Here is a 23,776-nt window from a genome sequence, read left to right on the forward strand (position 1 = left end):
TAAGATAAGATAAGATAAGATAAGATAAGATAAGATAAGATAAGATAAGATAAGATAAGATAAGATAAGATAAGATAAGATAAGATAAGATAAGATAAGATAAGATAAGATAAGATAAGATAAGATAAGATGATACTTTATTGATCTCACAGATGGAGAAATTGCATAATTGCGTAAAGTACTTAGGCTCAGGTTTTAGAAAACACTTAAATGCTACATGTGAGGTACCCTGGAAGAACCGTTTCTTTATTTAAAGTGCATATGACATATTAGACTCAGCCTTTGCTAAAACATAGTTAACACAATTATATTTAAGATTTTGCTAAAATGTTAAACCCTGTTTTCTTTAGTTTGACCATTTTTGGTGATGTTTATAGTTTCACTTCCTTATTGGAAACTGACAGGAAGTGACATAGATAGAGGTGAACCATGTTAAACTGTTGCCGTGTCACACAAGGGGGCGTGGCCTCGCTCTCTTTTAGCCGTTTCCTACCCTGACAAAAGCCAGATTGATGAACTCACAAATCCCACGAGAATTCAGCTTGCAGGTAAGGTTAGTTCTCTGGCAGTATACAAACTTATTTATCACACACAAATGAAGTCAAGATAAGATTAAAACACGACCCCAGAGACGCACGTTTATGTAAAGAAACCAGTGAGTCAGTGTGTAAGATGTTAGCATGCTACCGGTTAGCATTTAGCTTCAACAGCTCAGCTATCACATAAATGTGTGTCTCTGGGGCTGTGTTTTTACACTTGAGCAATGATTACGAGTAAATAAAAATGCCACTGTCAATCAGTTGTCTTTCTTTGATATCCTAGGTAGAGATATTGTTACATGTTGTAGAACTGCATAATTCTACGGTATTCAAAATGGCCGCCGGAACTATGCGTGATGTCATTGGAAACGCATGTATAGCTAGAGTTTTTGACACTTTTTTGGCTCTCTTATAGCTTATTCTTTTTTTGCTTTTTCATCACTTTTTAATCATGCGTTTGTAGCTCTTTTCTCTTGTACTTTTTATGTGAATGTGTGTGCTGGAGAGTCCAAGGACAGGGGACGCCGCTCGTCGGTATCCTATTGGACATTGTATTTGCCTGGATTCACCTGAACTTTTAATTGTCATATTTATTGCTCTGTTTTATTGCCTTGATGTTTGGTGCAGCCCTGTGAGGCGACTTCTGTTGTGATATTGGGCTATACAAAACCATTAAACTTGAAACTTGAAACTTGAAACAAAAAGTTGATGTTTATGTGTATTTGACCTTGTAGTGGCCCAGCGAGCGTGTGAGTGGTTCACAGTGGTCACAGACACTCCAGGATCAACTGTTTGGCAGGTTTTCTCTGCTCTCACCAGAAAACCAACAAAACAATTGATCCAGGAACTTTGCAGAGACCACTGTGATTGAAAGTGAAGGCGACATGCTGACCACTCATACAGCCGCTGAGTCACAACATGGTCAAAAAAGTACAAATATCAACTTTTTCTTTTCTTATAAAAAGTTGCATAATGCAACTTTAAACATAAGGGGGAAGATGCCGACATTAAAATTCTAAAAACACAAAGCCATGATAAAAACCCCAGGCCAATATATCAATGTGTTCCCAGTAAATCCATTCACACCAAGTCATTATGATAAGACAGGAACTGCTGACAATGAATATTGACAATAAAACTGCTTTTATTGGGCCCTGTAATAATATTATTCAAGGAGTGTCTGGAGATTACAGCTCATACAGTCCTCCACTAGTTTGTCCCTTTATGATATGTTTTTCCTCTTCATATCCTCTTTCTTAAATCATCTATGTGGTCTTCCTCTAGGCCTCCTTCGCATAATCTCTTTCAAAAAATGTCTTGTTCACAGACTTTATCACCTTTGTAATCTCTCAAGATAAGCCCAAAAATTCCAAGCCAAACGTGTGCACAACCTTCAACATGCTCACATTATAAGACACCTTATAATAACTCAACATGCTTAACATGCCATAAATACAAAGTCCATTTTAATTGTTTAAATAGAATCGAGTTGTTTCTCCAGTGTCTCACCTCTTGTTATTGTTGGCAGCAGTTTGATTATTAGTTGGACCTTTGCCCGTGGTTTGACTTGAAAGCAATGTCCAATCCATATCAAGACCAGAGACAAGACGCCGACAACGAAGTGAGAAAAGAGTCGCTGAACAGAAGCACTGAAGAAAGACTGGCATTGGGAGAAGAGTGTTAAATGTGAGCGCTGAGGCTTCAGTCTGTTGGAGAAAAAACAGTTTAATATTTGACAGGAAGGATTGTGCAACTTGGGAACGGATGACGCCAGAGAACACTGAGAAGACGATTGAGAAAAACCAAGGACTTTATCAAAACAACTCGGATTTGTAGTAACGAAACGGCGGGTCATTTTTGTAAATTTCTTTATTTGGATTTGTCTAGTCAAACAGGTAGGTGGGCCTTATCATCAGTCAATGATTTCTCTGTACTATACTAAAGTGTTGATGGATTTGTTGACTCTATTAACTCCTATATGAAGGTCTATATGAAGGTCCTTGCGCTCCTTTTCCAAAAGATGAGTTCATTGTTCCCTGGAGGCCAACAGAAACACTATCTAGAAATGTTAGTCTATGTGTATGACATATTTATGTTTTCATTTATATTGTTGATCCTGAAGCTGGTGGTGATGAGGACCTTCCTGGGGGTCAACAATGTCAAAGATTTCAAGTCAAGGGTTCTGTTTAGCTTTAGAATCTATAGTAAATGTTTTTTTGTTTTTGTTTTTTTACTGATTTAAAATGCTCAAATGCTTGTTGTTTTTTGAGCAGGCCTAATGTAGGATTGTCAACATATCTGGGTCGCAAGCAATGGAAATACAGCTTCTTTAAAATAGGTGTCAACATTGTCTGAACTGGTTCTACTCAGCTTTTTCCTCGTGTTTGGATGTTTAATCATTGAACCGAATCTTCTTACTAGCTAAACCTTTCCGGCTGTATAACACTTTTGGGAAACTCCTGCTTTAGTGTCTTGAGGCCTGTCCCTCGTCAGTTCAAAGATGGCGGAGAGGAGGAGAGTGGACTACAGTGTCCACAGAGACGTGATGCACGAGGAGACAGTGGACAACATCTTCAACCCGATCCATAACACGACGACAGTGAGGGAGAAGGTTAAGAAGTCTGTCAGGTAAACTGTTGTTTGATTATTCTCCCGGTTTCCTTCAATACCAACCACTTAAAACATGTGCAGTAGGCTCCAGCAAGGTGACCAAAGTTCTGGATCAAAATCTAGTGAGTCTGAGTGAGTTTACCTTAGGGACATTGAAGGATTGGGCAATTTTTTTGTTGTTCTGTTTGATGTGGTTGTTAATCCTGTTATGGCTTTTGAGTGCATTGTCCAACCTTTCTTTTCCGCTGCAGTTGCTCTGGTCCAAGGGCGAAGAAGTGCCTTGTGGGTAGTTTGCCGGTGGTGTCATGGCTGCCGCGGTACTCCTTCAGGGAGAACATTCTGGGAGACATAATCTCTGGGATCAGCGTGGGCATCATGCAGCTGCCTCAAGGTAAAACGTCGACTCTGATATCAAATAGTTTGTCTAGTGTGACCTATTCAAGTGGGTCTTTCATTTAGACCTTTTCACAATGTGTAAAATCAAGTCAGGAAGAAAGAGTATTGGAAAAGCAGCCAAGCGTGTGTGTCTGCTTTGGTCTGTCTTCTTCAATGGATTCGAAAGTGAGTCCTCTGCTTCATCAAATCTGATCCTCTCTCTCTCGACATCCATAAATCTCCTCTATCAAAGCTGTGCAGAGAAGATATTTACCCAAGTAGGAGCAAAATGTCGTCATCCAAATAATTACTCAAAAGAAAAGAAAACAAGGATTAAATACTTAAGAGTGGCTAAAGTTATAGATGCACTCACTGTATTGATTTTTCTATTGATTCTTCTATTGTAACTGTATTGACACTTTGAAAATAGGACCTCCTCAAAAACTAGACGGCACACCTCAAGGGGCTGTCCATTGTGAGAGAATAAGCAATGGTGTTTAAGAGAATAGATGAAAAATAGGCGGCAGTCTGGATGTCTTATACAGGAGAAGTTTATTTACCATCGGTGCGGGATTCGGAGACCTGAACTCGAGACATTGCGCTAGTCCTACCATTCAAGTCTGTCTATGCTTCCACATACTAATACACAAGCAAACAGTCAGTGGCTTAGAGAAGCGCCTGAGCACGACAGTTAAGGCTACGACAGAGATAGCACGACTATACAGATTGACCGAGTATGATAAATAGCGATTTAATGTTATCCTTTAACATCAATGAATAAACTTCTAAAACTACAAAATATTTTTTTACCAAGTAGAGTCTGTAAATCTGTGATAAAATAATAAAATACTATTCTAACTATTCATTTCTCAAGTAAAGATATGTGGGTAATTGTAACTAGTATATCCTGTAAACTACATAAGCTACGTAACTGAACACTGTTGATTTTTATGTGAAATTTGTTCCTTTTGATCCTCTCTCAATGCTCCCTTTTGGCTGATGTCGCGCAGTTTGTATGTTTTACACTGGATTCCCTTCTTGTTCCAACCAGCTTCTTATTTGGAGTAGGTACTGGAGTAGGTAATGTGGGTGATGGTTTTTGTCCCGGGACACCACAACAGTACTTACATGGAGATTGGCACTGTACTGTATGTGTCCTCTTGTTGCAGGAATGGCATATGCGATCCTGGCGTCTGTCCCCGCGGTTTACGGTCTGTACTCGTCCTTCTACCCAGTTCTGGTCTACTTCATCTTCGGGACCTCCAGACACATCTCTGTCGGTTTGTATCACATTTTCATTGTACGAGGTGGTGCTTGTGTGACAGGGTGGTGCAGCTCGGTAGCTCTAGCGATGTAAGACTAAAGTGTATAATAAGCTGACTGCGACAACGCCACCGAGGGGTCAGCACGGAAAGTGACCATAAACAAAAGAACTACCAATAAGGTCAACACAGGATCGTTTAAATTGTTCCTTTTTAAACATAAAACATTACTTTTGTTTGGTTTCACAGTTTCAGAGGGGGGTTTACTTCACCTTACAGATCGCACCATTCCGTTCAGTTTCAGTGTTCACGGTCCTTTGTTCTCATGTTTCACAGTTCCTTTAAGTTTCAAGTTTCTCAGTTTTACGCTTGGGTTCACAGTTGCTCCATCAAAAAAAAAAAACAGAGTTAGACTTACAATTAAACTTACAATTAAACTAAATAACAGGGACAACGAAAGTATAACAGAACAAAGTCTAGTCCATAAAATCATTCAGGGAACCAATAACTCAGAGCAACAGTTGGTACACAGTGTCCCTGTCCCAACAGGCTTGCCGGACTCAGCTGCACCTACAACGTAGTCTAGAGGCCAAAACGTACCATTTCTGACTTGGCAGGCCAGAGCGAGACGCTTTTAGTTTGGCCGGTGGCCTTGACGGCGAGTCTGACCGGAGAAACTGGACGACACAAGTTACGGCAGCTACGGCAGCCAACCACACCGCAGGCTGCAAACAATACTCCGGGTTAGCACATTCTGTGGCTAACAACTAAAACAATACTACAACATACGTTCACACACGGCTGTGAGGGCATGCCAACAGAGGGGAGCCAGCATTTAAAGGGCCGCTCTACAGGGATCCTAAAAGAGCAGTAAATTAGATTTAATATTTAAAAGTAACAAAAGGTTTGATTGGGCTATACCTGAGCTCGGAGGAGGAATACGCACAACCAGGAAGTGTTTGAGGTCAGGGAATGGGAAGCTAATCTGACCGGCCATTAATACACAGGGTTCCGCCAGCAGGCGGGAGGGAGCACAACAGGCGCCATGTCACACTTGGTTTGAAAATTTGACCTTGACCTATCTGTGTCATTTATTTAAGTAGTGTGCAGAAATGTCAGCAGAGCGAGAAGAAAATGTACATCTACTTTTTTTGTGTGGAACAGAGACAACTCAAGGGCAAGTTCGGTCTAAACACATATTCACAGCCTGCCAACAAGAACGTTTTTCTCTTACAGGAACATACGCGGTGATGAGCGTGATGATCGGAGGAGTGACAGAACGCTTAGCCCCAGATTCAGCCTTCACTGTTAATATAACAGGAGAGGCCATAATAAACACCACGCTCAGAGACGCGGAGAGGGTCAAAGTGGCGGCCGCTGTCACCTTCCTGTCCGGGATATTTCAGGTAACGGCCCACAAACGTTCTTCAACTTGTTATGTAAACTATTATTACCTACTAATGTGCGATTGATGCCAACACCATGGATAAATAGATGAAAGATTTATTATTTTTTTCTATATTGTGGGAGTTTATGTTGCAGTATTTCTCTCACGCCGCTCAGGTGCTGTTGGGCCTGGTGCAGTTTGGGTTTGTGGTCACGTACCTCTCGGAGCCGCTGGTACGAGGGTACACCACGGGAGCCGCCATACACGTCATCGTGTCCCAGCTCAAGTACACGTTTGGCATCAGCCCCACGAGGTTCAGCGGACCTTTGGCTCTCATATATGTGAGAACACACACTTACCGTTAGCATAATGGTATCCATGGCCTTTTGTTTTGAAAATTATAAGCAAAAAATCAAAACATTCCCAAAAATATATAAATCTTCTGCATAAAAAAGCCTTTCAAGCTCTCATGTTGAGCCTTTTTTGTTTTTGTTTTTATTGTGTCAGCTCATGATTCCATCTAGTGGTGCTGAATGGAACAATACCTATATGTCACTTAATCACATGTACTGTATATTGTACATTTTTATGTCTGCCATCTCCTCCCACAGACAGTGCTAGAGATCTGCTCTCTTCTTCCTAAAACTAATCTGGGCACTTTGGTGGTCAGCGCCGTCTCCATTGTGTGCCTGATTTTAGCCAAAGAGCTGAACGCGTATCTGGGCAAACGACTGCCGGTGCCCATACCAGTGGAGCTTCTTGGAGTAAGAATATACTCATTTATGGAATGTTCTGGTTATTTGTTCATCATAAAATGTAAGTATGTGTTGTGTGCAGATTGTAGTAGCCACAGTGGTCTCGTGGCAGGTGGACCTAAATGGACAATATGGCATTGATGTCGTGGGAGGAATCCCCTCTGGGTGAGAAAACATTTTTTTAAGTCCCTATTATTACTGGACAAACTAAAGTTCTAACTATTGACACAAAATGTGTTAAATGGTAACAACAGACCATGTATGTGTTTTGTCAAATCACAATTATTCTCAAATAGTGGAGCAAGGACTACTGATACAACTGACTTTGAAGTTTTAGCTGCATTTGTCCTGGTTGTGGTTGTACAGGCAAGATACTAAACCATCTCTCTCCAAGCTGACACACACCCACTCCTGGTTTAGATCATACTTGCCTGACAGAAGCTAGCGGCACTATGTCATCTGTCTTTGACTGTTACACAGGAGTTCCTCAAGGTTCTGTTTTAGGACCTATACTTTTTCTTTGTACATCAATTGGGCCATATGAGACATGCCAAGACATGTCTAATTCATAGTGTATACTGTTTTTTTTTCTAAAACCAGCAAGGAATTGTTTTCCTTTTTTTTAACTTAATAAATAAATAACTATGTAAATGTTTCTATGTGCAGCCTGCAGCCTCCAGCGCTCCCCAAAGTCTCTCTCTTCAGTCAGGTGATTGGAGACGCCTTTGCCATTGCTGTGGTGGGGTACGGACTGGCCATTTCTTTGGGAAGAATATTTGCTCTCAAGTACGGATATAAAGTCGACAGCAACCAGGTAAGACACGCATCTTCTAACCTGACCAACTTACTTCAGACAGGGAAAGTTTGTCCAGACTCATTTGGTTTGAATGCAATTTCAAAGCAGGATTAATGGGTTCTGAGTGAACCAATAAAAGAAACAACATACCTACGTATGTGCCTTAATTTTTTTGCCAGATGTTTTGTGTGTCAAAAACACTAGTCCAGTGGCCAAGTTGTATGGCAGGCCAGGCTAACACATAATTGCCTCTTGTACTTAACTTGCTGTAAATATGTTTGTTCCTAAAGGAGCTGATTGCGTTTGGTCTGTGTAACACCTTTGGAGGGATTTTCCAGTGCTTTGCCATCAGCTGCTCCATGTCCAGGTCCATGGTGCAGGTTAGCACCGGAGGAAAATCTCAGGTATGAAGCATATTATTTTTCTTTTTTTTAACTATCTTTTTCTTTTTTTTACTTTTTTTTAAAGTCTGTGTCTTAGTGTGCCATTTAGTAACTTGTGATTATTCTCATTCTCTTTTACTCAAGTCCAGACCGGACAATTACATTTATTACACCATAGCTTCTTAATTGTGCAAAAAATGACTTCCGATTCCGGTGTGATTACATGATGTAACTTTGACCAGGTGGCTGGCGCTCTATCCGCGGTGGTCATCCTCGTCATCACTATGTGGATTGGACAGCTCTTTGAGGATCTGCCCAAGGTATAATGTACTATCACAGCAATCTTTCAACATGTCTAAATGTTTTACTTGATTCATTTTTATACATTACCTTTATAATGTGCACAGGCAATGTTGGCGGCTATCATCTACGTGAACTTACAAGGCATCATGAAGCAGTTTATGGACATCCCATCTCTGTGGCGGAGCAACAGAATCGATATGGTTTGTGCGACACCGGCTTTGAAATCAGTCAATTTGTTTTACTCGTGTCATTTAGAGACAAAGACAGTAGTGAAAAGCAAAATAGCAGGGACATTATCTTCCAGTAGTAGTTTACTGGCCCATACATAAGTCATCTTCTCAGTATGTATTTTATAGTGTGGAAAGACATGTATGGTAAAACGCTGGTTCCGTAGGTGGTCTGGATAGTCACGTTTGTGCTGACTGTGCTGTTGAACCCAGACATTGGACTGGCTGCTTCCATCGCCTTCTCCCTACTCACCGTCATCTTCAGGACTCAACTGTAAGAACCAGACGGGCACATTTCAAGGTATTTTTAAAATGTCATGACATAGCTTAAAAAATGTGTTTTCTTATTTCAGACCGACTTACTCTCTTTTGGGGCAGATCCCTGACACAGACATCTACAGACCTCTGAACAGCTACGAGCAGGTACAAAGTCTCTAACATCTCCTGACATTGAATTCCTGGAATTAAACTGTGACGCCATACTGCAACCCCACTGGAATTACAAACAACTTCACCATATTTGAACTGCACTGACACAATGACGGTGCATTGCAAAGTAATTCATATATAAACAGGGCTTAAACGGTAGTAGACTTGTAAACCCATAATCAAACCATAGAAACCAGTATAAAAAAAAGTTTGAGCACTGCGTGACAGATTCTTCAAAGTTCAAATCCCATATAGATATGTCCTGTGATGTCTGCTTTTGCTGTAACATTGACACATTTTTGACATGTTTATGAAGTTGTCGTTGTCCTCATCCGTCATCCTGTGGTTATTTTCAGGTGAAGAAGGTTCCAGATGTGGTGGTCTTCCGCTCCTCTGCCACTCTGTACTTTGCCAACGCAGAGATGTATCAGGAGGCTCTGGGCCGGAAGGTAAAGTAAACTATGCATTGATGAGACTTTGAATTAAGAAAGACACTGTGGTCAATTTTAAGATTTGTAGTTAGTTTCCCCCCTAACATCTTAGCTTTGATGTCTATAATTTACTCTTTAAGAAGCTTCTATGACGTTTCCGGAGACTTCCCAGTAAGAACTGCAACAACACGACAGTCTTTCTTCTTTTACATGTGCATTCATTCACAAATATTGTCATGTTTGGCATCTACGTGTTGCACGAAAAGCGACTGAGATGACGCTCTGATCCAAATATGATTATTTCCTTTCTGGGAGACAGCCATGTTCATAGGCGGGAGAATGTACACATTACAAAACTTTTTTTTTTCTCAAAATTAGGTTTTCTTTTTTCACTCTTGCAACATCTCGACCATAGTAGCTCCTACAGACTCCAAACTTTCCAGTCTTGTACTTAATATTTTTTAAGTGAGATTTTCTTATATCTTAATCCTAGCCTGATTTATTGAGCTTTGAACTGCATCAAGGTGAAATTTTTAGTTTTAGTTTTTTTTTTTTTTTATAATTGTGAACCTAGCTCTATTCATTCTTTAGATTTGTTGCTGAAAACAGAAGCCATTTTGACCATTTTCATGCATTAAAAGGCCTTATTTTTATATGAAAACGACAAAAGAAAAAGACAAAAAAACTTGCAATACATTGTTTTCTCATATTAATATCAACAATATACAGCTTTAACAACAATATAGTAATATACAGTTTTGAATTGATATCTCTATTTTTCCACATACAACTGCCTTGCCTTAATAAAAAAAACATGACTATTATGACATCATTTAATGGATCAGCCAATTCAAGTTTAAAGTCACCAATAGTCCATATAAAAGAGCAATGCAAAATACATAACATACACAAAGTTATAAGTGCAAAATACTGTGTTCAGTTTTGCTTCCTGTGACCCATTTTCTGCACACTCATATTCAAATCGATTGTACTCCAATTTCCTGTCAGTCCCTCTGTAATTATCATCCGAGCCTGTTTCTTTCCGCTTTCACGTCTCTAAATGTCTGACACACATTGTTCCTCTGCTAGTTCTCAGCGCGCATCTCCTCCTGAGTCTTTGTTTTTAAGAGGAGATTGCCACAAAAGGTGAACTTCCCCCAATCAGAGCGGAGCCATAGGAGATAATTATATGCGTGGTGCGGCCAGTCAATAGGAGCTCTTTTTCAACTCTGTGAGGCGGAAATGAGATTTTGACAGACAGATTATTTTCTTTTGCACTGACTGAGAGACAGGGCTCAAGTTTGGAATCAATTTGAAACTCTGTTAGAAAAGGCACAGAAAAGGCATAATTATGTTTTTTTTGTTGTTGTTTTTTTGTTTTCCCCATTGACTTTGTTAGGCAGGACAGATGTGTGGAGGAGTGTGAAGAAGAGTGGGTGAATTGTCTTTGCCGGGACTCAAGACGCTGCGGCCTTAGGGTTAGGCTATTGTGAGGCACATCAATATGTTTTCACTGCAATTACGACAATTGTAATCATGACTTTTTGCTACCTCGCACTGAAAGACAACCTATTGTTTACAGAAAGAAAATCCATCAAACTAATTCTTTATCAGTGACCGATTACAACAAGCACTTACTCCTACTCTGTTCACAACACTTCGGCGCAATTGTGCAACTTGAAACATAAAACGGAGGGAACAAAAACTGTTCTTGGGGCAGGAGGTCCAGATGGACCGTAGCCTCCTGAGGGGAGAGGGGTGAATAGTCCGTGTACAGAGTGAGAAGGGTCAGCTGTGATCCGACCCACACGCCTCCAGGTCCTGGAGAGATGGGAGCTCACAGCCAATCACCTCAGCAGCACGCACGAGCTGCAGTCGGTGCTTGTCCCGGTCTGTAGCGCCAGAGTACCACATGGTGAGGGAGGAGGTGAGGGTGGACTCGATGATGGCCATGTAGAACTGCACCAGCATCATTGTCGCCAACTTAAGTGATGTCCTTGAGTCATTAAGTCCTGTGATCTGTAGCTTCTTGGGAACAGGGATGATGGTGGATGATTTGAAGCAGCTTGGCAAGTGGCATGACTCCAGGGAGGTGTTGAAAATGTATTGCTTGAGTTTGCACGACTTTGAGGAGGTTCAGCCCCACGTCTTTTCAAGAGCAAACTTGCCTATACCCCTGGACTAGAGCATTGTTTAACTACAATGAAACTGATCAGAATTGATCATAAATTCAATGCTTTGAATGCATTCCAAAAATCTAATTTCACGCTGCTCAGGAAGTTTATGTAAGATGCTTGTTCGGGGACTATGTCTCCGAGCTGGCCTGGTGTTGTCTCGGGGTCCCCCCAGAACAGCTGGAGGAGGTGTGCGTGGATCGGGAAGTCTAGGCATCTCTGCTGAGACTGCTGCCCCCGCGACCCGGCCCCGGATAAAGCTGAAGAAAATGGATGGATGGATGGACAACTAATCAAACTTTTGTTTATTGTTTTCCCAGACTGGCATAGACATCACAAAGATCTTGGCAGCCAAAAAGAAGCTGGAAGCAAAACGAAAGAGAGTGGAGAAAAAGGAGATGAAGAAAGCCAAGAAAGACGCCAAGAAGGAAGCAAAGGAGAACGGAAATGTGCAGGTAAAGAGCTATGTCCAGTTTATACACCTGTCACATATTTGTTGATCCCAATAACATTTTTCATCTTATGTTCTTTGCAAAAATCTACAGTATTCTTTAGTGCCCAAATAGGTTTTTTTGACAGCCACTTAAACTTAATACAAATGAACAAATACTCACCGCTTATTTTGTCCTCCTCTCCAGCAGGTGGAGTCAGACTTCGCAGAGATGAAGGACGTGGCTGTTATTGAAGTAGAGGCAGAGCGAGACCCGTCGCTGCCCCGAGCCATCGTCCTGGACCTGAGTCCGGTCAATTTCCTGGACACAGTCGGAGTCAAGACGCTGAAAAATGTACAAACACTCTTCACATTGGGGCAAACTGTTTTTGGGTGTGGTTGGATAGAAGCAACAGCAGAATAGTGGCAGGGGCGGCACAGAGGTGAAGAAGTTATAGGGATGTCATGATTCAAATTTTTTAGTCACGATTATTGTGAGGGGAAATAATTTTGCGATTATTCACGATTATCAAAATTAAGCAAGAAAATATTGAGAATTATCTACAAATGCAGATTTTATTTTTAGGGCTGTTTTTATTGAAAACCTGTTGAACCTTCAGCTTGTGTTATATTTTATCTTTATGCTTTTAAACTTATGTAAAAAAAAAAAAAAAGATTTTAAAACCATAGAAATACAATACAATACAATATTATTATTAGCAATCACTGTTCTGTTTCTAAGTGACAGAATATCACAACTGCACTTGGTTCTTTTGAGACTCTTCCCTCTGCAACATTATGCAGTTATCATGCGAAAATGGTTAAGACATATTCTCTGCACAGTGGATTCTTATTTTGGGCTGGATTTTACAGTGGATGAAGTTTCTTCCATTTACCGTCTTACGATTAACCTGTCGTGAGCATTTCTAACCACTGTAATTGTAAAACCGGTGTCTCTACATCCCTAGCGCTTAATCACCTCCTTAAGAAAATCCTGGATTTCTGAACTTGAGCCTGTTTGGGTGTACGTGAAGCTTCCATGTTCTCCCTTGTCAACCTAGGTTCCCCCTATTTCTAAAAACACCATCACTAATCCATCATTTGCATTTCAAAATAGCCAAGAAATGACTCAAAATAATACAGAGATCAGTGCGTTCGACTCACAGCATTGAGTCTCGGGGCTTTGTGTGGTCTTATGTGTGGGGTTTGCATATTCTCCCTGTGTCTGCGTAGGTTTCTCCCCACTCTCTAATAACATGTACGATCAGACTCCTCTGAAATTGTGACATGATATTACCATAATAAAGATGTTAATGCGCTTTTGGATACAACACTGTTCATTATTTCCATGCTATTACTGTGCAGTTAAATGCTACCAAACCCTGTTATTTACTAACATACCCTCTGATCCTAGTCTGAACTTTGGCCTTTGTGTGTTTCAGATTAAAAATGACTACGAAGAAATTGGTATCAAAGTGGTTCTGACCGGCTGCTTGCGTGAGTTACAACATCAGTTCTTTTCCCCCCAGTTTAGTGCTGCTTTAAACCTGATTTAGTCCCCGGTTCGGGCTGTTCTTTTAGTTCTGAACCAAGATACAGTCCTCAAGTTGTTGGAATTGGTGCACATTTGACTTGCAATGTCTTAGTTTCAGCCTCAAGCTCGGATAAACACAGGGCTCCCCCTGGAGGAAAATGTAACTTGCAGAGGCCTTTGTTTGTCTTGTTGAGGTCCAGTCCTGTTTCTTACGTTCATAATTCCAGAGGACGTGCCAAAAGCAGAAATGTTTAGATGTTTGAGCCATTTGATGACATCATTCAGACTTGAATCCACTTAGAAACATTAAACTTCCATCAAATGTTTAGCAAATAAAATCTAAACTTTTACACACATGTTTTTCAGGGTTTATGTAAGAACATGCAGTTAATTTTTTTACAAATAAATAAATAAATGTTTTGCAGCTAAAATCAAACAGCCTGCACTGTGACGTGATGAGGATGTAATTGGTTTTATTGGTGGAGAAAACAGGCCATAATGACTGGTTTAGCTTAAAGGGGCTACTCCCAGTTGAAAGGCGTATGTCCCTGTTCTGTTGTGTTGCTATAGGAGTTTGCATGTGAAGTTAACTGTGTCCAGATTGAAATGGTTTGGACATGCATTGAGGAGGGACAGTGAATTTATGGGTACATTGGGCCTGCCAGGAAACAAGGCTTAGATGAAAACCAAAGAGGAGAAGTACGTTTGTATGAAATCTGAGAGAAATCATGCAGAGGATCAGGTTAAAAGGGGGACACCTCTGAAGGGAACTGACAGAATGATTTTGCAAAACGTATTCTAAAATGTCTTGTTTTGTTTTCAGCTGGAGTGTTGTATAACTTAACAACCGGAGGATTCTTCAACGACAAAGTAACAAAATGCTGTGTGTTTTCTTCAATTCACGACGCCGTCCTGCACTGTCAGTGTCACTGTGGGACAGAGAGCCACCAACAGGACAAGGTCCGTACCTGTTTTGACTGTCACCTCTTATTCTCTCTCGCTCTCACTCTATTTAGTTAAAACCCCACGTTCACCATAACAATGTTGATGTGTGTTTTTATCGTTTATTGATTGATGTGTGTTTTAATTCGTCAAAATACCAAAGGCTGGACCCGAAGTGAGGCATCTCTTTTTACAAATGCCAGTGTTGTACATCATATATGGCCTAAATGGTTGTTCTGCTAACAAATTCTAATGGAACTGACAGTATTTGTCACATTTCTAGAGTACCTTTACAGGCATTTGATCTCAGATTGAAAAAAGCATATGTCGACTTGCACTTACCCAGTTTTATACATACAACACCACCATCAATGCAGAAAATCACCTATGCATGCAAACTCATTTTAGTTTGATATCTAACTTAATCGCCTCAGCTATTTTTGTCAATTGAGATTTAATTCCATTCTTTGTTGCAACCGGTATATTGACAATGCTTAAAGTGTTTTTTTGTTTTGTTTTTTTCAAGCATGTGCCATCAGGCAATAAAACTAGGAGGTGAATGATATGTTTTTTTTGCTTTTCAACTGCATTCCTTGTCAGTGAGGCTTAAACCCTGTCCAACATGTATTATTATTATTATTTCAGAATGGTCCCTATTTGTGTTTTTCAGGAGGTGAAGGACCTGACAGCCACTTATTTCTGAGCCTGGTGCAAAAGTGCAAACACATGAAGGATTAAGCAGCGGAGTGCTGTGGCGTGACTCGGTTTGGACAAAGCCGAGAAGAAAACAGTCAAACGTAAATCAACTATTTTACAAGAGTGAAAGAGAGAGATTGCTGTGAAGCTGGAGTTGGTTACAATAACTTTAATACAAAATATTCATCTTGATTTGAATAACGTTTATTAGATGGGTTTGTTTATTAGGACTACATTGTTTCAACAGTTTTCCCAATCAAAACTGTTTGCTAATAGGGAAAGATTGTTGTTCCTTAAATACAAATTATAAATGATTTAGTCCTAATATGAGTGTAATCTATTCTTTTGGAATTAGATATTGCCTTGTTTATGACTTGTCAAAGTTGTTCAAAATGTGGCCATGCTTCCCAAAATGTCTGATACGGGTAAATAACAACCCCACACGGTACTGCCCTCTTGTGGTAATGTATCTATTATGAATGTTTGGACCTTAAGTCTTACAAATGTCAGTCCACATCATTGTTAATGGAGAACATGCACCATGGGAATCTGTTTTTGTGATGTAACTTATGATCACCTCAGTAATAAACTCTCAGTGTAAAATTACTACTTTGTTCAGAATAATAATTGTGTCTCTTTTAGATAAATAAGAATTACTATATTTTGAAATGCGTGGTTCATACTTGGTTTTCTGTCAAAATCCATATACCTGTCTTTTCTCTTGTTGAATCAATGTTATAATGTTGCAAAAGTGAAAATGACAAGATGACTTTAAAAGTATAAATACAGGAGCTCGTCATAAAAGAAAGAAAAAGAAAAAAAGAAAAAGTTCATTTATTTATTTATGTCATTCATTTATTTATTAACTTAAAATGTGAAACTAATATGCAAACAGACAGAGAGACATATGTCAAGCCATTGTTTGTTATTATTTTTAATTTGGGGTTTTTACGGAGCCATAATAACTGTACATATCTCACTTTGGATGTAATGAGTCAATCATATATTACATTCACAGTTTAAGTTGAATAACCTCTTAACCCCCACCTTAACCAAGTGAATTTTCAAATCTACAAAACTCATCTGAACGGATCATTTTCCTTGTGCTGTCGTCCCTTTAAAAAAAAAAAAAAAAAAATCTATTTTCCATTTTTGTATTTGCTCTACATTGCATCACAGTAGATTGAATGGAGGTGTAACGTGGACATTTTATGTATTGAATTTCATCAAAATGTATCCGATTATTAAAATCATAATCAGCTTAAACCCCCCTTTTTATTTGAAGTGTATTTTGCCTGGCAGAGGTGGTTTCCATGGCTACGCCCTTTGCTCCTCCCCTTTGTCTGCTGTCTGATGCGACGACGGTATGTAACTGGTTTGGCTCTGTGATTTTATGATCATTTTAGAAATTTTACTCAACTTTACATCAGTTTAATGTGTTTTATCTGTGACTTAACACTGCTAAATCTATATTTTAAGTGATTAGTTGAATTTTGGAGGATTTATATTGTCATTTGGTCAAGTTTAGATGTTGTCAATCGTTGTCAGTTAGCTTGTCAGGGGAGTAACTGCCATAGCTCCATGGATAAAATGTACAGTTAATAGACTAACTAAAAGTTAAAATACTGGAGTTATTGTTCACATTAAAACACTTGGAGACCACAGTGTGTTAGATGTATTTACCAGCAGTATCTCAGCAGCTAACAGAGTCGTTCCACTGTTTTTTTCTCCACTTTTTATACTGGTTTTAGCTAATGTTTGTCTATGGAAATGTATGCTAACAGTTGCAAAGATGGCGGATCTCCATGGTAACTGTGGACTTTCCCGAACTCTATACTTTGTAAATACAGACGGCGTCTCTGGATTCGCCCATATATGGTCATTTTTTAAAACAGTTATGGGGGAAAACAACTTTGAACAAATGTATATTTTCTCTAATTATTAAAAAACTGCTTTAACAAATGCTGAAATATGAACATATAGTTTCTACTAAATAATGATACAAAGACATGGGGAGGAGCAAAGTGGTTCAACAGCCCATAAATACATGAATAACGGAAAATGCTAACTTGATGCTACATGTTAGCATCGGGCTAATGCTAACGGTTAGCTAGCGCTTGCTACAACTGCCGTTTTTTCGCTTCTACAGAACAATCTGTATGACAAAATATCCATATGGGCCCGATTTACACTTGACTTTATTTATGTGATAAATAAGTTCATATTCCACCAGAAAATGGCTAAAAAGAGTGGAAAATTGTGTTTCTCTAAAGATTCTATTTTCCCCCTCGGCGAAGCCACGCCCCCTTCTATGACGAGATGCGTCTGTGTCTATACTCTTGTATCTGGTGTGGTGCGTTTAGGGGCAGAAGATTGAATCAGACCACCTGTAATCACCTGTCCTGGTTATGTGTGATTCCAGGTATGTAATTAATGGGGAGTGTAATATTAGTAATTTTCAGTTATATCAGTTTCATTGTTGTTTGTGTTTGAATTTTGTGTAAATACTTAAATCACTATACGATCATGCCGCCCCTTTGACTGCTGTATGATGTGACAACGGGGCAGAAGAGAGAATCAGACCACCTGTAATCACCTGTCCTGGTTATGTGTGATTCCAGAGATTCATATAAAGCCACAAAACCTGTTCGAGTGGTCTCATCATTGCAGCCTGGGTCAAACTTTGAGGGGTGACATCTGGTGCCGTGACCCGGATAGATGCATACATTTTACATACATTTTATCTATGGAGCTACGGCAGTTACTCCCCGGACAAGCTAACTGACAACAATTGACAATATCTAAACTTGACCAAATGACAATATACATCCTCCAAAATTCAAATAATCACTTAAAACATAGATTTAGCAGTGTTATGTTACAGATAAAACAAATTAAACTGATATAAAGTTCAGTAAAATCAGACAGCAGTCAAAGGGGAGGAGCAAAGGGCGTAGCCATGGAAACCACCTCTGCCAGGCAAAATACACTCCAAATAAAACGTGGGGTTAAAGCTGATTATGATTTTAATAATCGGATGCATTTTGATGAAATTCAATAAATAAAATGTCCTCGTTACAGAGGCTTATTTGTGTAGCACTTTTCACATGACACAAGTCACTCACTTCCCACAGGGTTGTGGCTTTGTGTTTCTTTCACTTAGAGCTATTTCCCCAGAACTACTCTCCTCCTCCTTGTGTAATATGTAGATTTCCTCTCCTCGGTTTAGCTGGAAGTGTTCTGCTGTTCAAATGGTTTCCCCTGAAATGCTCTGTGTAAATACTAGTTTCACATTGACTCAAAGCAGGTTTAGTGAGTCAGTAGATCTGGTTTACGTTACACCATTTTATTGTCCAAAAATGACCTAAAATGAAATCACAAACTCAACATCATAGGTTTTTTTTTCACTCACTGCTGAACAAACTCAGGCCAATAACAATACATGAATGACTCAATCCAGCTCAGAGAAAAATTAAAATCAGAATTCAATTGTTTTTGTAAATCTCTTGAACACGTTTTCGTTGCTGTTGGATTTATATAAAACAACGTGTTCAAGTTGCTATGTATTATAATATTATACTTAGCATATTACACTCCACTGAAAATGCATGACCTTGTTTTGACTGCACAGACAGGTGGGTACAGGTGAGCAGAACAGGACAGAATGTTAAACAAACTCGATTTACTTGAAAGGAGTTCTTGTGAAAGAGAGAGTTCTTCCAACTTGGCCCACTCTGGGATAAACCATGTCATAAAAGACCTGATTTGGGATGAATCAGCGCCAACAGGTAGCAGTGTGTGAAAATGGGGAAATACAAACAAAATGATGTTGAGTTAAGGTTCAAACTGGTAGTTCCTGTTGATCCTGTTTCTAAGGATTGGTTAGTTCCGCAAATGCTTCCACGGACCACGTGGTCCAGGGTGATTTTTTGCTCTCATTCCAGGTGAAGTGAGGGGCCTCGCGGACACTTCAGCAGCATGGGCCAAACCAATGGGACTGTCAAAGGTAAGAGGGAGGGACAATTATTCATTTATTTTGTGCATCTATGAGACTGATGTAGAGGGAGAAGTAGTGGTGGTGGTAAATGAAATGTAGTGGGTGAAGGCACGCACATCCACAGTTCTAAATAAGTGTGCAGGATCAAAAAATGGAAAGCTTTGGAGCGACTAAGTTGTGCGGATCTTTTATTTATTTGTTTTTGGTAAATGAAATGTCTCATTAGTGCGTAGTATTAGTGCCAGTTCAGCAGAGTTGAAGTGAGTCATTTTACTCAAGGAGTTAATGCTAGAAGTTAAAATTAAAAACAGTAGAGACCCAAATAATTACTCAAGTTAAAGTAAAACAAGTACTTGGTGACTTGGTGGGTTGCTTTTTAAGGTGCGTGATGGAACTTTTTATGAAGAAAAAAACAAGGATGTATGTATATGCAGCAGCAGGGAGTTAGCATGGCGTCTTTACTTTCCATTCTGGTGGCCTCAATGACTGTGTTTGTATGTTTGTTTGTTTGTGTGTTTGTTTGTATACTTTATTGTCCAAATAGGTAAATTTGTCCTCTGCATTTGACCCATCCTTCGATGCCGCTGGGGCAACCCGTCAGGAGCAGTGGGCGACAGCTGTGCCGCACCCAGAGACCCATCTCCTGATGTGGAGCCAGGGTGATGGTCAGCAACACCTGGCTGGAGGATTCACCTATTATACACGTTTTTAGTGATAGAGAAAACCAGAGTACCCGGAGGAAACCTACGTAGGCACAGGGAGAACATGCAAACTCCACACAGAAAGGCCTCGTCCAGGTGGGAATCAAACCTGGGACCTGCGCTACCGTGCTGTGTTTACATGCATGCCTGGAGCGACAGGGATTTTCCTGGTTTTGTCTGGTTCATGTAAACACAGAATCCTGGTTTTAGTTTCCTGGATGAGCAAATATCCAGAGTATTAGAAAACATGATTCTCACTGGGATATTCCCAGTTTCCAGGAAAAACACAGTATTTTTTTCTATTCTCACGTCTGGGAACGAACTCTACTGTTTTAAGTCCTAAAAAGTAAAGTATTTAGCTCCTTACCATATTAGCTCCATCCCTCTTTGGAGCCTTAATAGCAAGGATACTGTAGATGCTCATGTAAACAGGGATTTGAGTGTCCTGGTGTCTCATATCCAGAATACTGTCATAACCAGGATATGGCTAATAACCAGGTTACTTGAATGCATGTAAACTCTCCAGGACCCATTGTTTTAAAGGGTTCTGGTGGGTTTCCTTTGCTGATGGAACCACATCCATGGGCACACATGTTTCATCCAGAGAACTTACTAATTGCCAGAAATCCCCCAAAAATTGGTCCTGGAGCGTCATAGAGGCTGTCGGGATGGAAGTAAAGGCTCCATGCAGGGCTTTTAATAACGTAGTTGTTGTAATTGTAGTAATAACGGCATAACTGCCAATGTGATGTAACAAGAGAATGTCTGTGAGACAAAAGTAATGTGGGATGGGTGGACCCCGTTTGCCACGCAGTTCATGGGGTCACCGTGGATTTCAGGGTCAAAGATCAGAGGTCGTGGAGCTCTGGGAAATCTGGAGCCGAAGTTCACACAGAGACAGCTTTCATTAGAGACAAAACCAACAGGGATTCCTGCTGTCAGACCAAGGAATCTATGTTTAAGATTTCCATAATCCTGCAAACATGACTGAGTTGGGTTTATGTTCCCAAACCTCATGATGTCAAGTGTGAGTGTGTGGCTATAAAGACTCCATAGAGACAGTTTTTTTTCTTTTTCTTTTTTTTTAAATTTTGATTAGATAGTGAGTGATTACAACCCCAGAGGGAACTTTACTAAAGGAAAGTGACTAAAGCAAAAGGATGTGAGTCGAAACGTCCTTAAATCCCAGATGAAGAAAAACTGTCAAATGAATGATGGATTCTCCCAATTGTACAAAGTTAAATTACAATATTGTCCCAAAAATACAATGGCAGTAATGCAACACATGACGGGCTTTGTTGAAACGGAGCTTAGTATAGTGTGAAGTGAAGACGGACAAACAGAGAACGACACTGAACTTGAACTCTCAGAACAGAGATGCTCTCTGCATATATGGAATTTGGCGCCCGCTGAGTTACGTAGCTGCGTACTGCTCCTTTTGGATCGAACCAAGTTTAGAAGCTCCAGAAGATGACAAAACTGTTGCCTATGCAGAGGTGAGTAGAGTAGCCAAAATATTTACTCAAGTAAGAGCAACGTCACTTTGAAATCATTTTACTCAAGTGCAAGTCAAAAGTAATGACCCAAACAGAAGTACTTGGAGAAAATGTTACATGAGTAGTGTGAGTACTGAGAAACTGCAAAAACGTCCGATATAAATTGTGACACGAACTTACATCTACTTGATCGATCAAAATGAAGCATTTGCAACTTCAATATATCCTCACAGTGGAGAAAGTAACAATTATTTTCACTGAAGGAAGAGTAAGAGATACTTCATTATAGTTTTATTCAAGTAGAAATAAATGTATGATAAAACTATACTCTAAGAAGAACAATTTCTTCAAAAAGTTACTCAAGTACATGCACTTGAGTAAATGTAACTGAGTACCCGCCTATAGAGCCAAACTGGAACCTCTGAGATCCAGTTTTTGCCCCTCCTCTTGTTTATTTCTGGTGATGACTTGCCTTGATACCGCCTGGGCCAGGATGGTTAATAATCGTATTCAACAATAACTGACTGATCGAAGTCACTGAAGTTTTGCGCAAAAGAAAAGTGCGTCTATGGAGCAGAACGGTCCAAAGCGGCCGTGCGTATCCGCCTCCTAACCTCACATGGGAGGGAGCGAGTGAGAGAGAGAGAGAGAGAGAGAGAGAGAGAGAGAGAGAGAGAGAGAGAGAGAGAGAGAGAGAGAGAGAGAGAGAGAGAGAGAGAGAGAGAGAGAGAGAGAGAGAGAGAGAGAGAGAGAGAGAGAGAGCGCGTTGAGAGCTAGTAAAGCGTTTCTCTTCTCAACGGCATTCCTGTGTTTGGCGAAGAGGCGAGTGGACGTCTCACAAGACCGAGCCGCGCGGACCAACGAGTGTGGAGCCGTACGAGAAGCAGCGTGGACACAAAGTTTGACTCGAGCCGTGTCTGTTACAGGTTAGTTTGATGTCCGTGGTGTATAAGTGTTGAGTCCGTCGCGTGGCTTTGCAGTAGCGCGGTTTTTACGCGTGTCAAACCATTCCCAAAAACGCCAGAAAAGCAACCGTCAACTTTCATCTTTCAGTGTCAGTCCTATATGTCATATCCGCGTCAAGTGAACGGATTTTTTCCCCCCTTTCCATCCACAACACCTTTACGCATGCACAATACTTAAGCGTGAAACATGTTTTATTTAGAGGGTTGCTTGATATTCCCCGCTGTTTGCAAACATGAAGGTGAAAACAACATCACTCATTCGCCTGTCCATCTCTCCCAAATCTGTTTCTCATCTCTGGGGACATTGTCAATTACGAAGCGCTAAATTGGGTTAATGTTGTCATATTTCCTGATCATATTCTCCGGAGATTGATGCCCCTTTGCTACGGATCCTCTCAGCAGTGCACCATATCTCCCCCCTCCTCCAGTCGGAGAAAAAATGTACAACAAACGGGTGCTTGGCTTTTCCGCGCATTTTACGCACGGTCGCTCCGATGCCATTGGATTATTTGGACATGTGTAGCGCACATGCTTGGCTTTTGTGATGACTGTAAGATTTAATGCTGCGTAGAAAGGTGCACTTTTGGTCTTCCCCGCCTGCAGATGAGGCAAAATGTCAACAAATCGAAAAGCACTTAAACGCATCACTCATCATATGGTTGATTAAGGATTTTTTTTAAAGCATGTTCTCGCTCTAATTGCATCGCAGCTGAGTTGACACACATAAAAGAGACACTGGCCGCGGTCCGAGCGAGCACGGGGAAATAGCTCCACGCGCGTGTCGTGTGGGGGGGGGGGGGCTATTTTTACCGTCCACGCGCCTGCCCTCGCGGTGTTCAAGGCTCGTACGGGTCTCTCTCTCTCTCTCTCTCTCTCTCTCCCTCTCTCTCTTTAGTGCGGACTGAAATGAAGCGGCGCGTCGGGCTCAGGAGGAGACTGTGAGGGAGATTCATTATGGGGAGAGTGGAGAAGAAGTGGATTATGAAACGCGCCATATACCGGCACCGACAGACAATAATCACGCGCGTACTGCGTAATAGGCGTAATTTGGTTGGCAGGACCAATTGGGGCGACCAGAACAAGTGATTACAATAAGGCTAGAATTGGTAGGGATTTAAGTAACTTCCACGAATCTGGATTCTATAGAGTTACTGAAATTATGATTTATTGTTATTTGTTATAATATAAATCCCTTTTCTATCCTCTCTGTAAATACCTATTGTTAACAGATTGATCGCCATCAGATGTTCAGTGCCTGATTATTTTCTAACAGTGGAATGAAATGTGTTTTATTTTCTGTCCGTATAGTGTAAAATCTGACAAAAGACATTCTGACACACTTTT

The 23,776-nt window shown here is 40.4% G+C and overlaps 2 protein-coding genes across 2 annotated transcripts in view; both read left to right on the forward strand.

The window, feature by feature from the left end:
- Positions 1-3,039: 3,039 nt before the first annotated feature.
- Positions 3,040-15,377, forward strand: slc26a6.2 (solute carrier family 26 member 6, tandem duplicate 2; the record flags this gene model as incomplete). The annotated part of the gene is made up of 19 exons (XM_079558986.1): positions 3,040-3,167; positions 3,401-3,540; positions 4,694-4,804; positions 6,023-6,192; positions 6,350-6,514; positions 6,785-6,937; positions 7,011-7,093; positions 7,595-7,742; positions 8,015-8,128; positions 8,350-8,427; positions 8,515-8,610; positions 8,805-8,911; positions 8,991-9,060; positions 9,423-9,515; positions 11,992-12,126; positions 12,310-12,456; positions 13,544-13,598; positions 14,459-14,595; positions 15,248-15,377. 19 exons carry the CDS (start codon positions 3,040-3,042, stop codon positions 15,278-15,280), a joined length of 2,163 nt encoding a protein of 720 aa, XP_079415112.1. The 3' UTR covers positions 15,281-15,377.
- Positions 15,378-22,230: 6,853 nt separating this feature from the next.
- The window catches only part of mgll (monoglyceride lipase), a 33,691-nt gene continuing 32,145 nt past the window's right edge, over positions 22,231-23,776 (forward strand). The window contains exon 1 of the mRNA XM_079557855.1: positions 22,231-22,393. The gene's annotated coding sequence lies outside the window, so the exon portion shown is untranslated. The remainder of the gene's footprint in view (positions 22,394-23,776) is intronic.

This window comes from Gobius niger (assembly GCF_951799975.1).
Source record: "Gobius niger genome assembly, chromosome: 6".
NCBI classification, from domain to species: domain Eukaryota; kingdom Metazoa; phylum Chordata; class Actinopteri; order Gobiiformes; family Gobiidae; genus Gobius; species Gobius niger.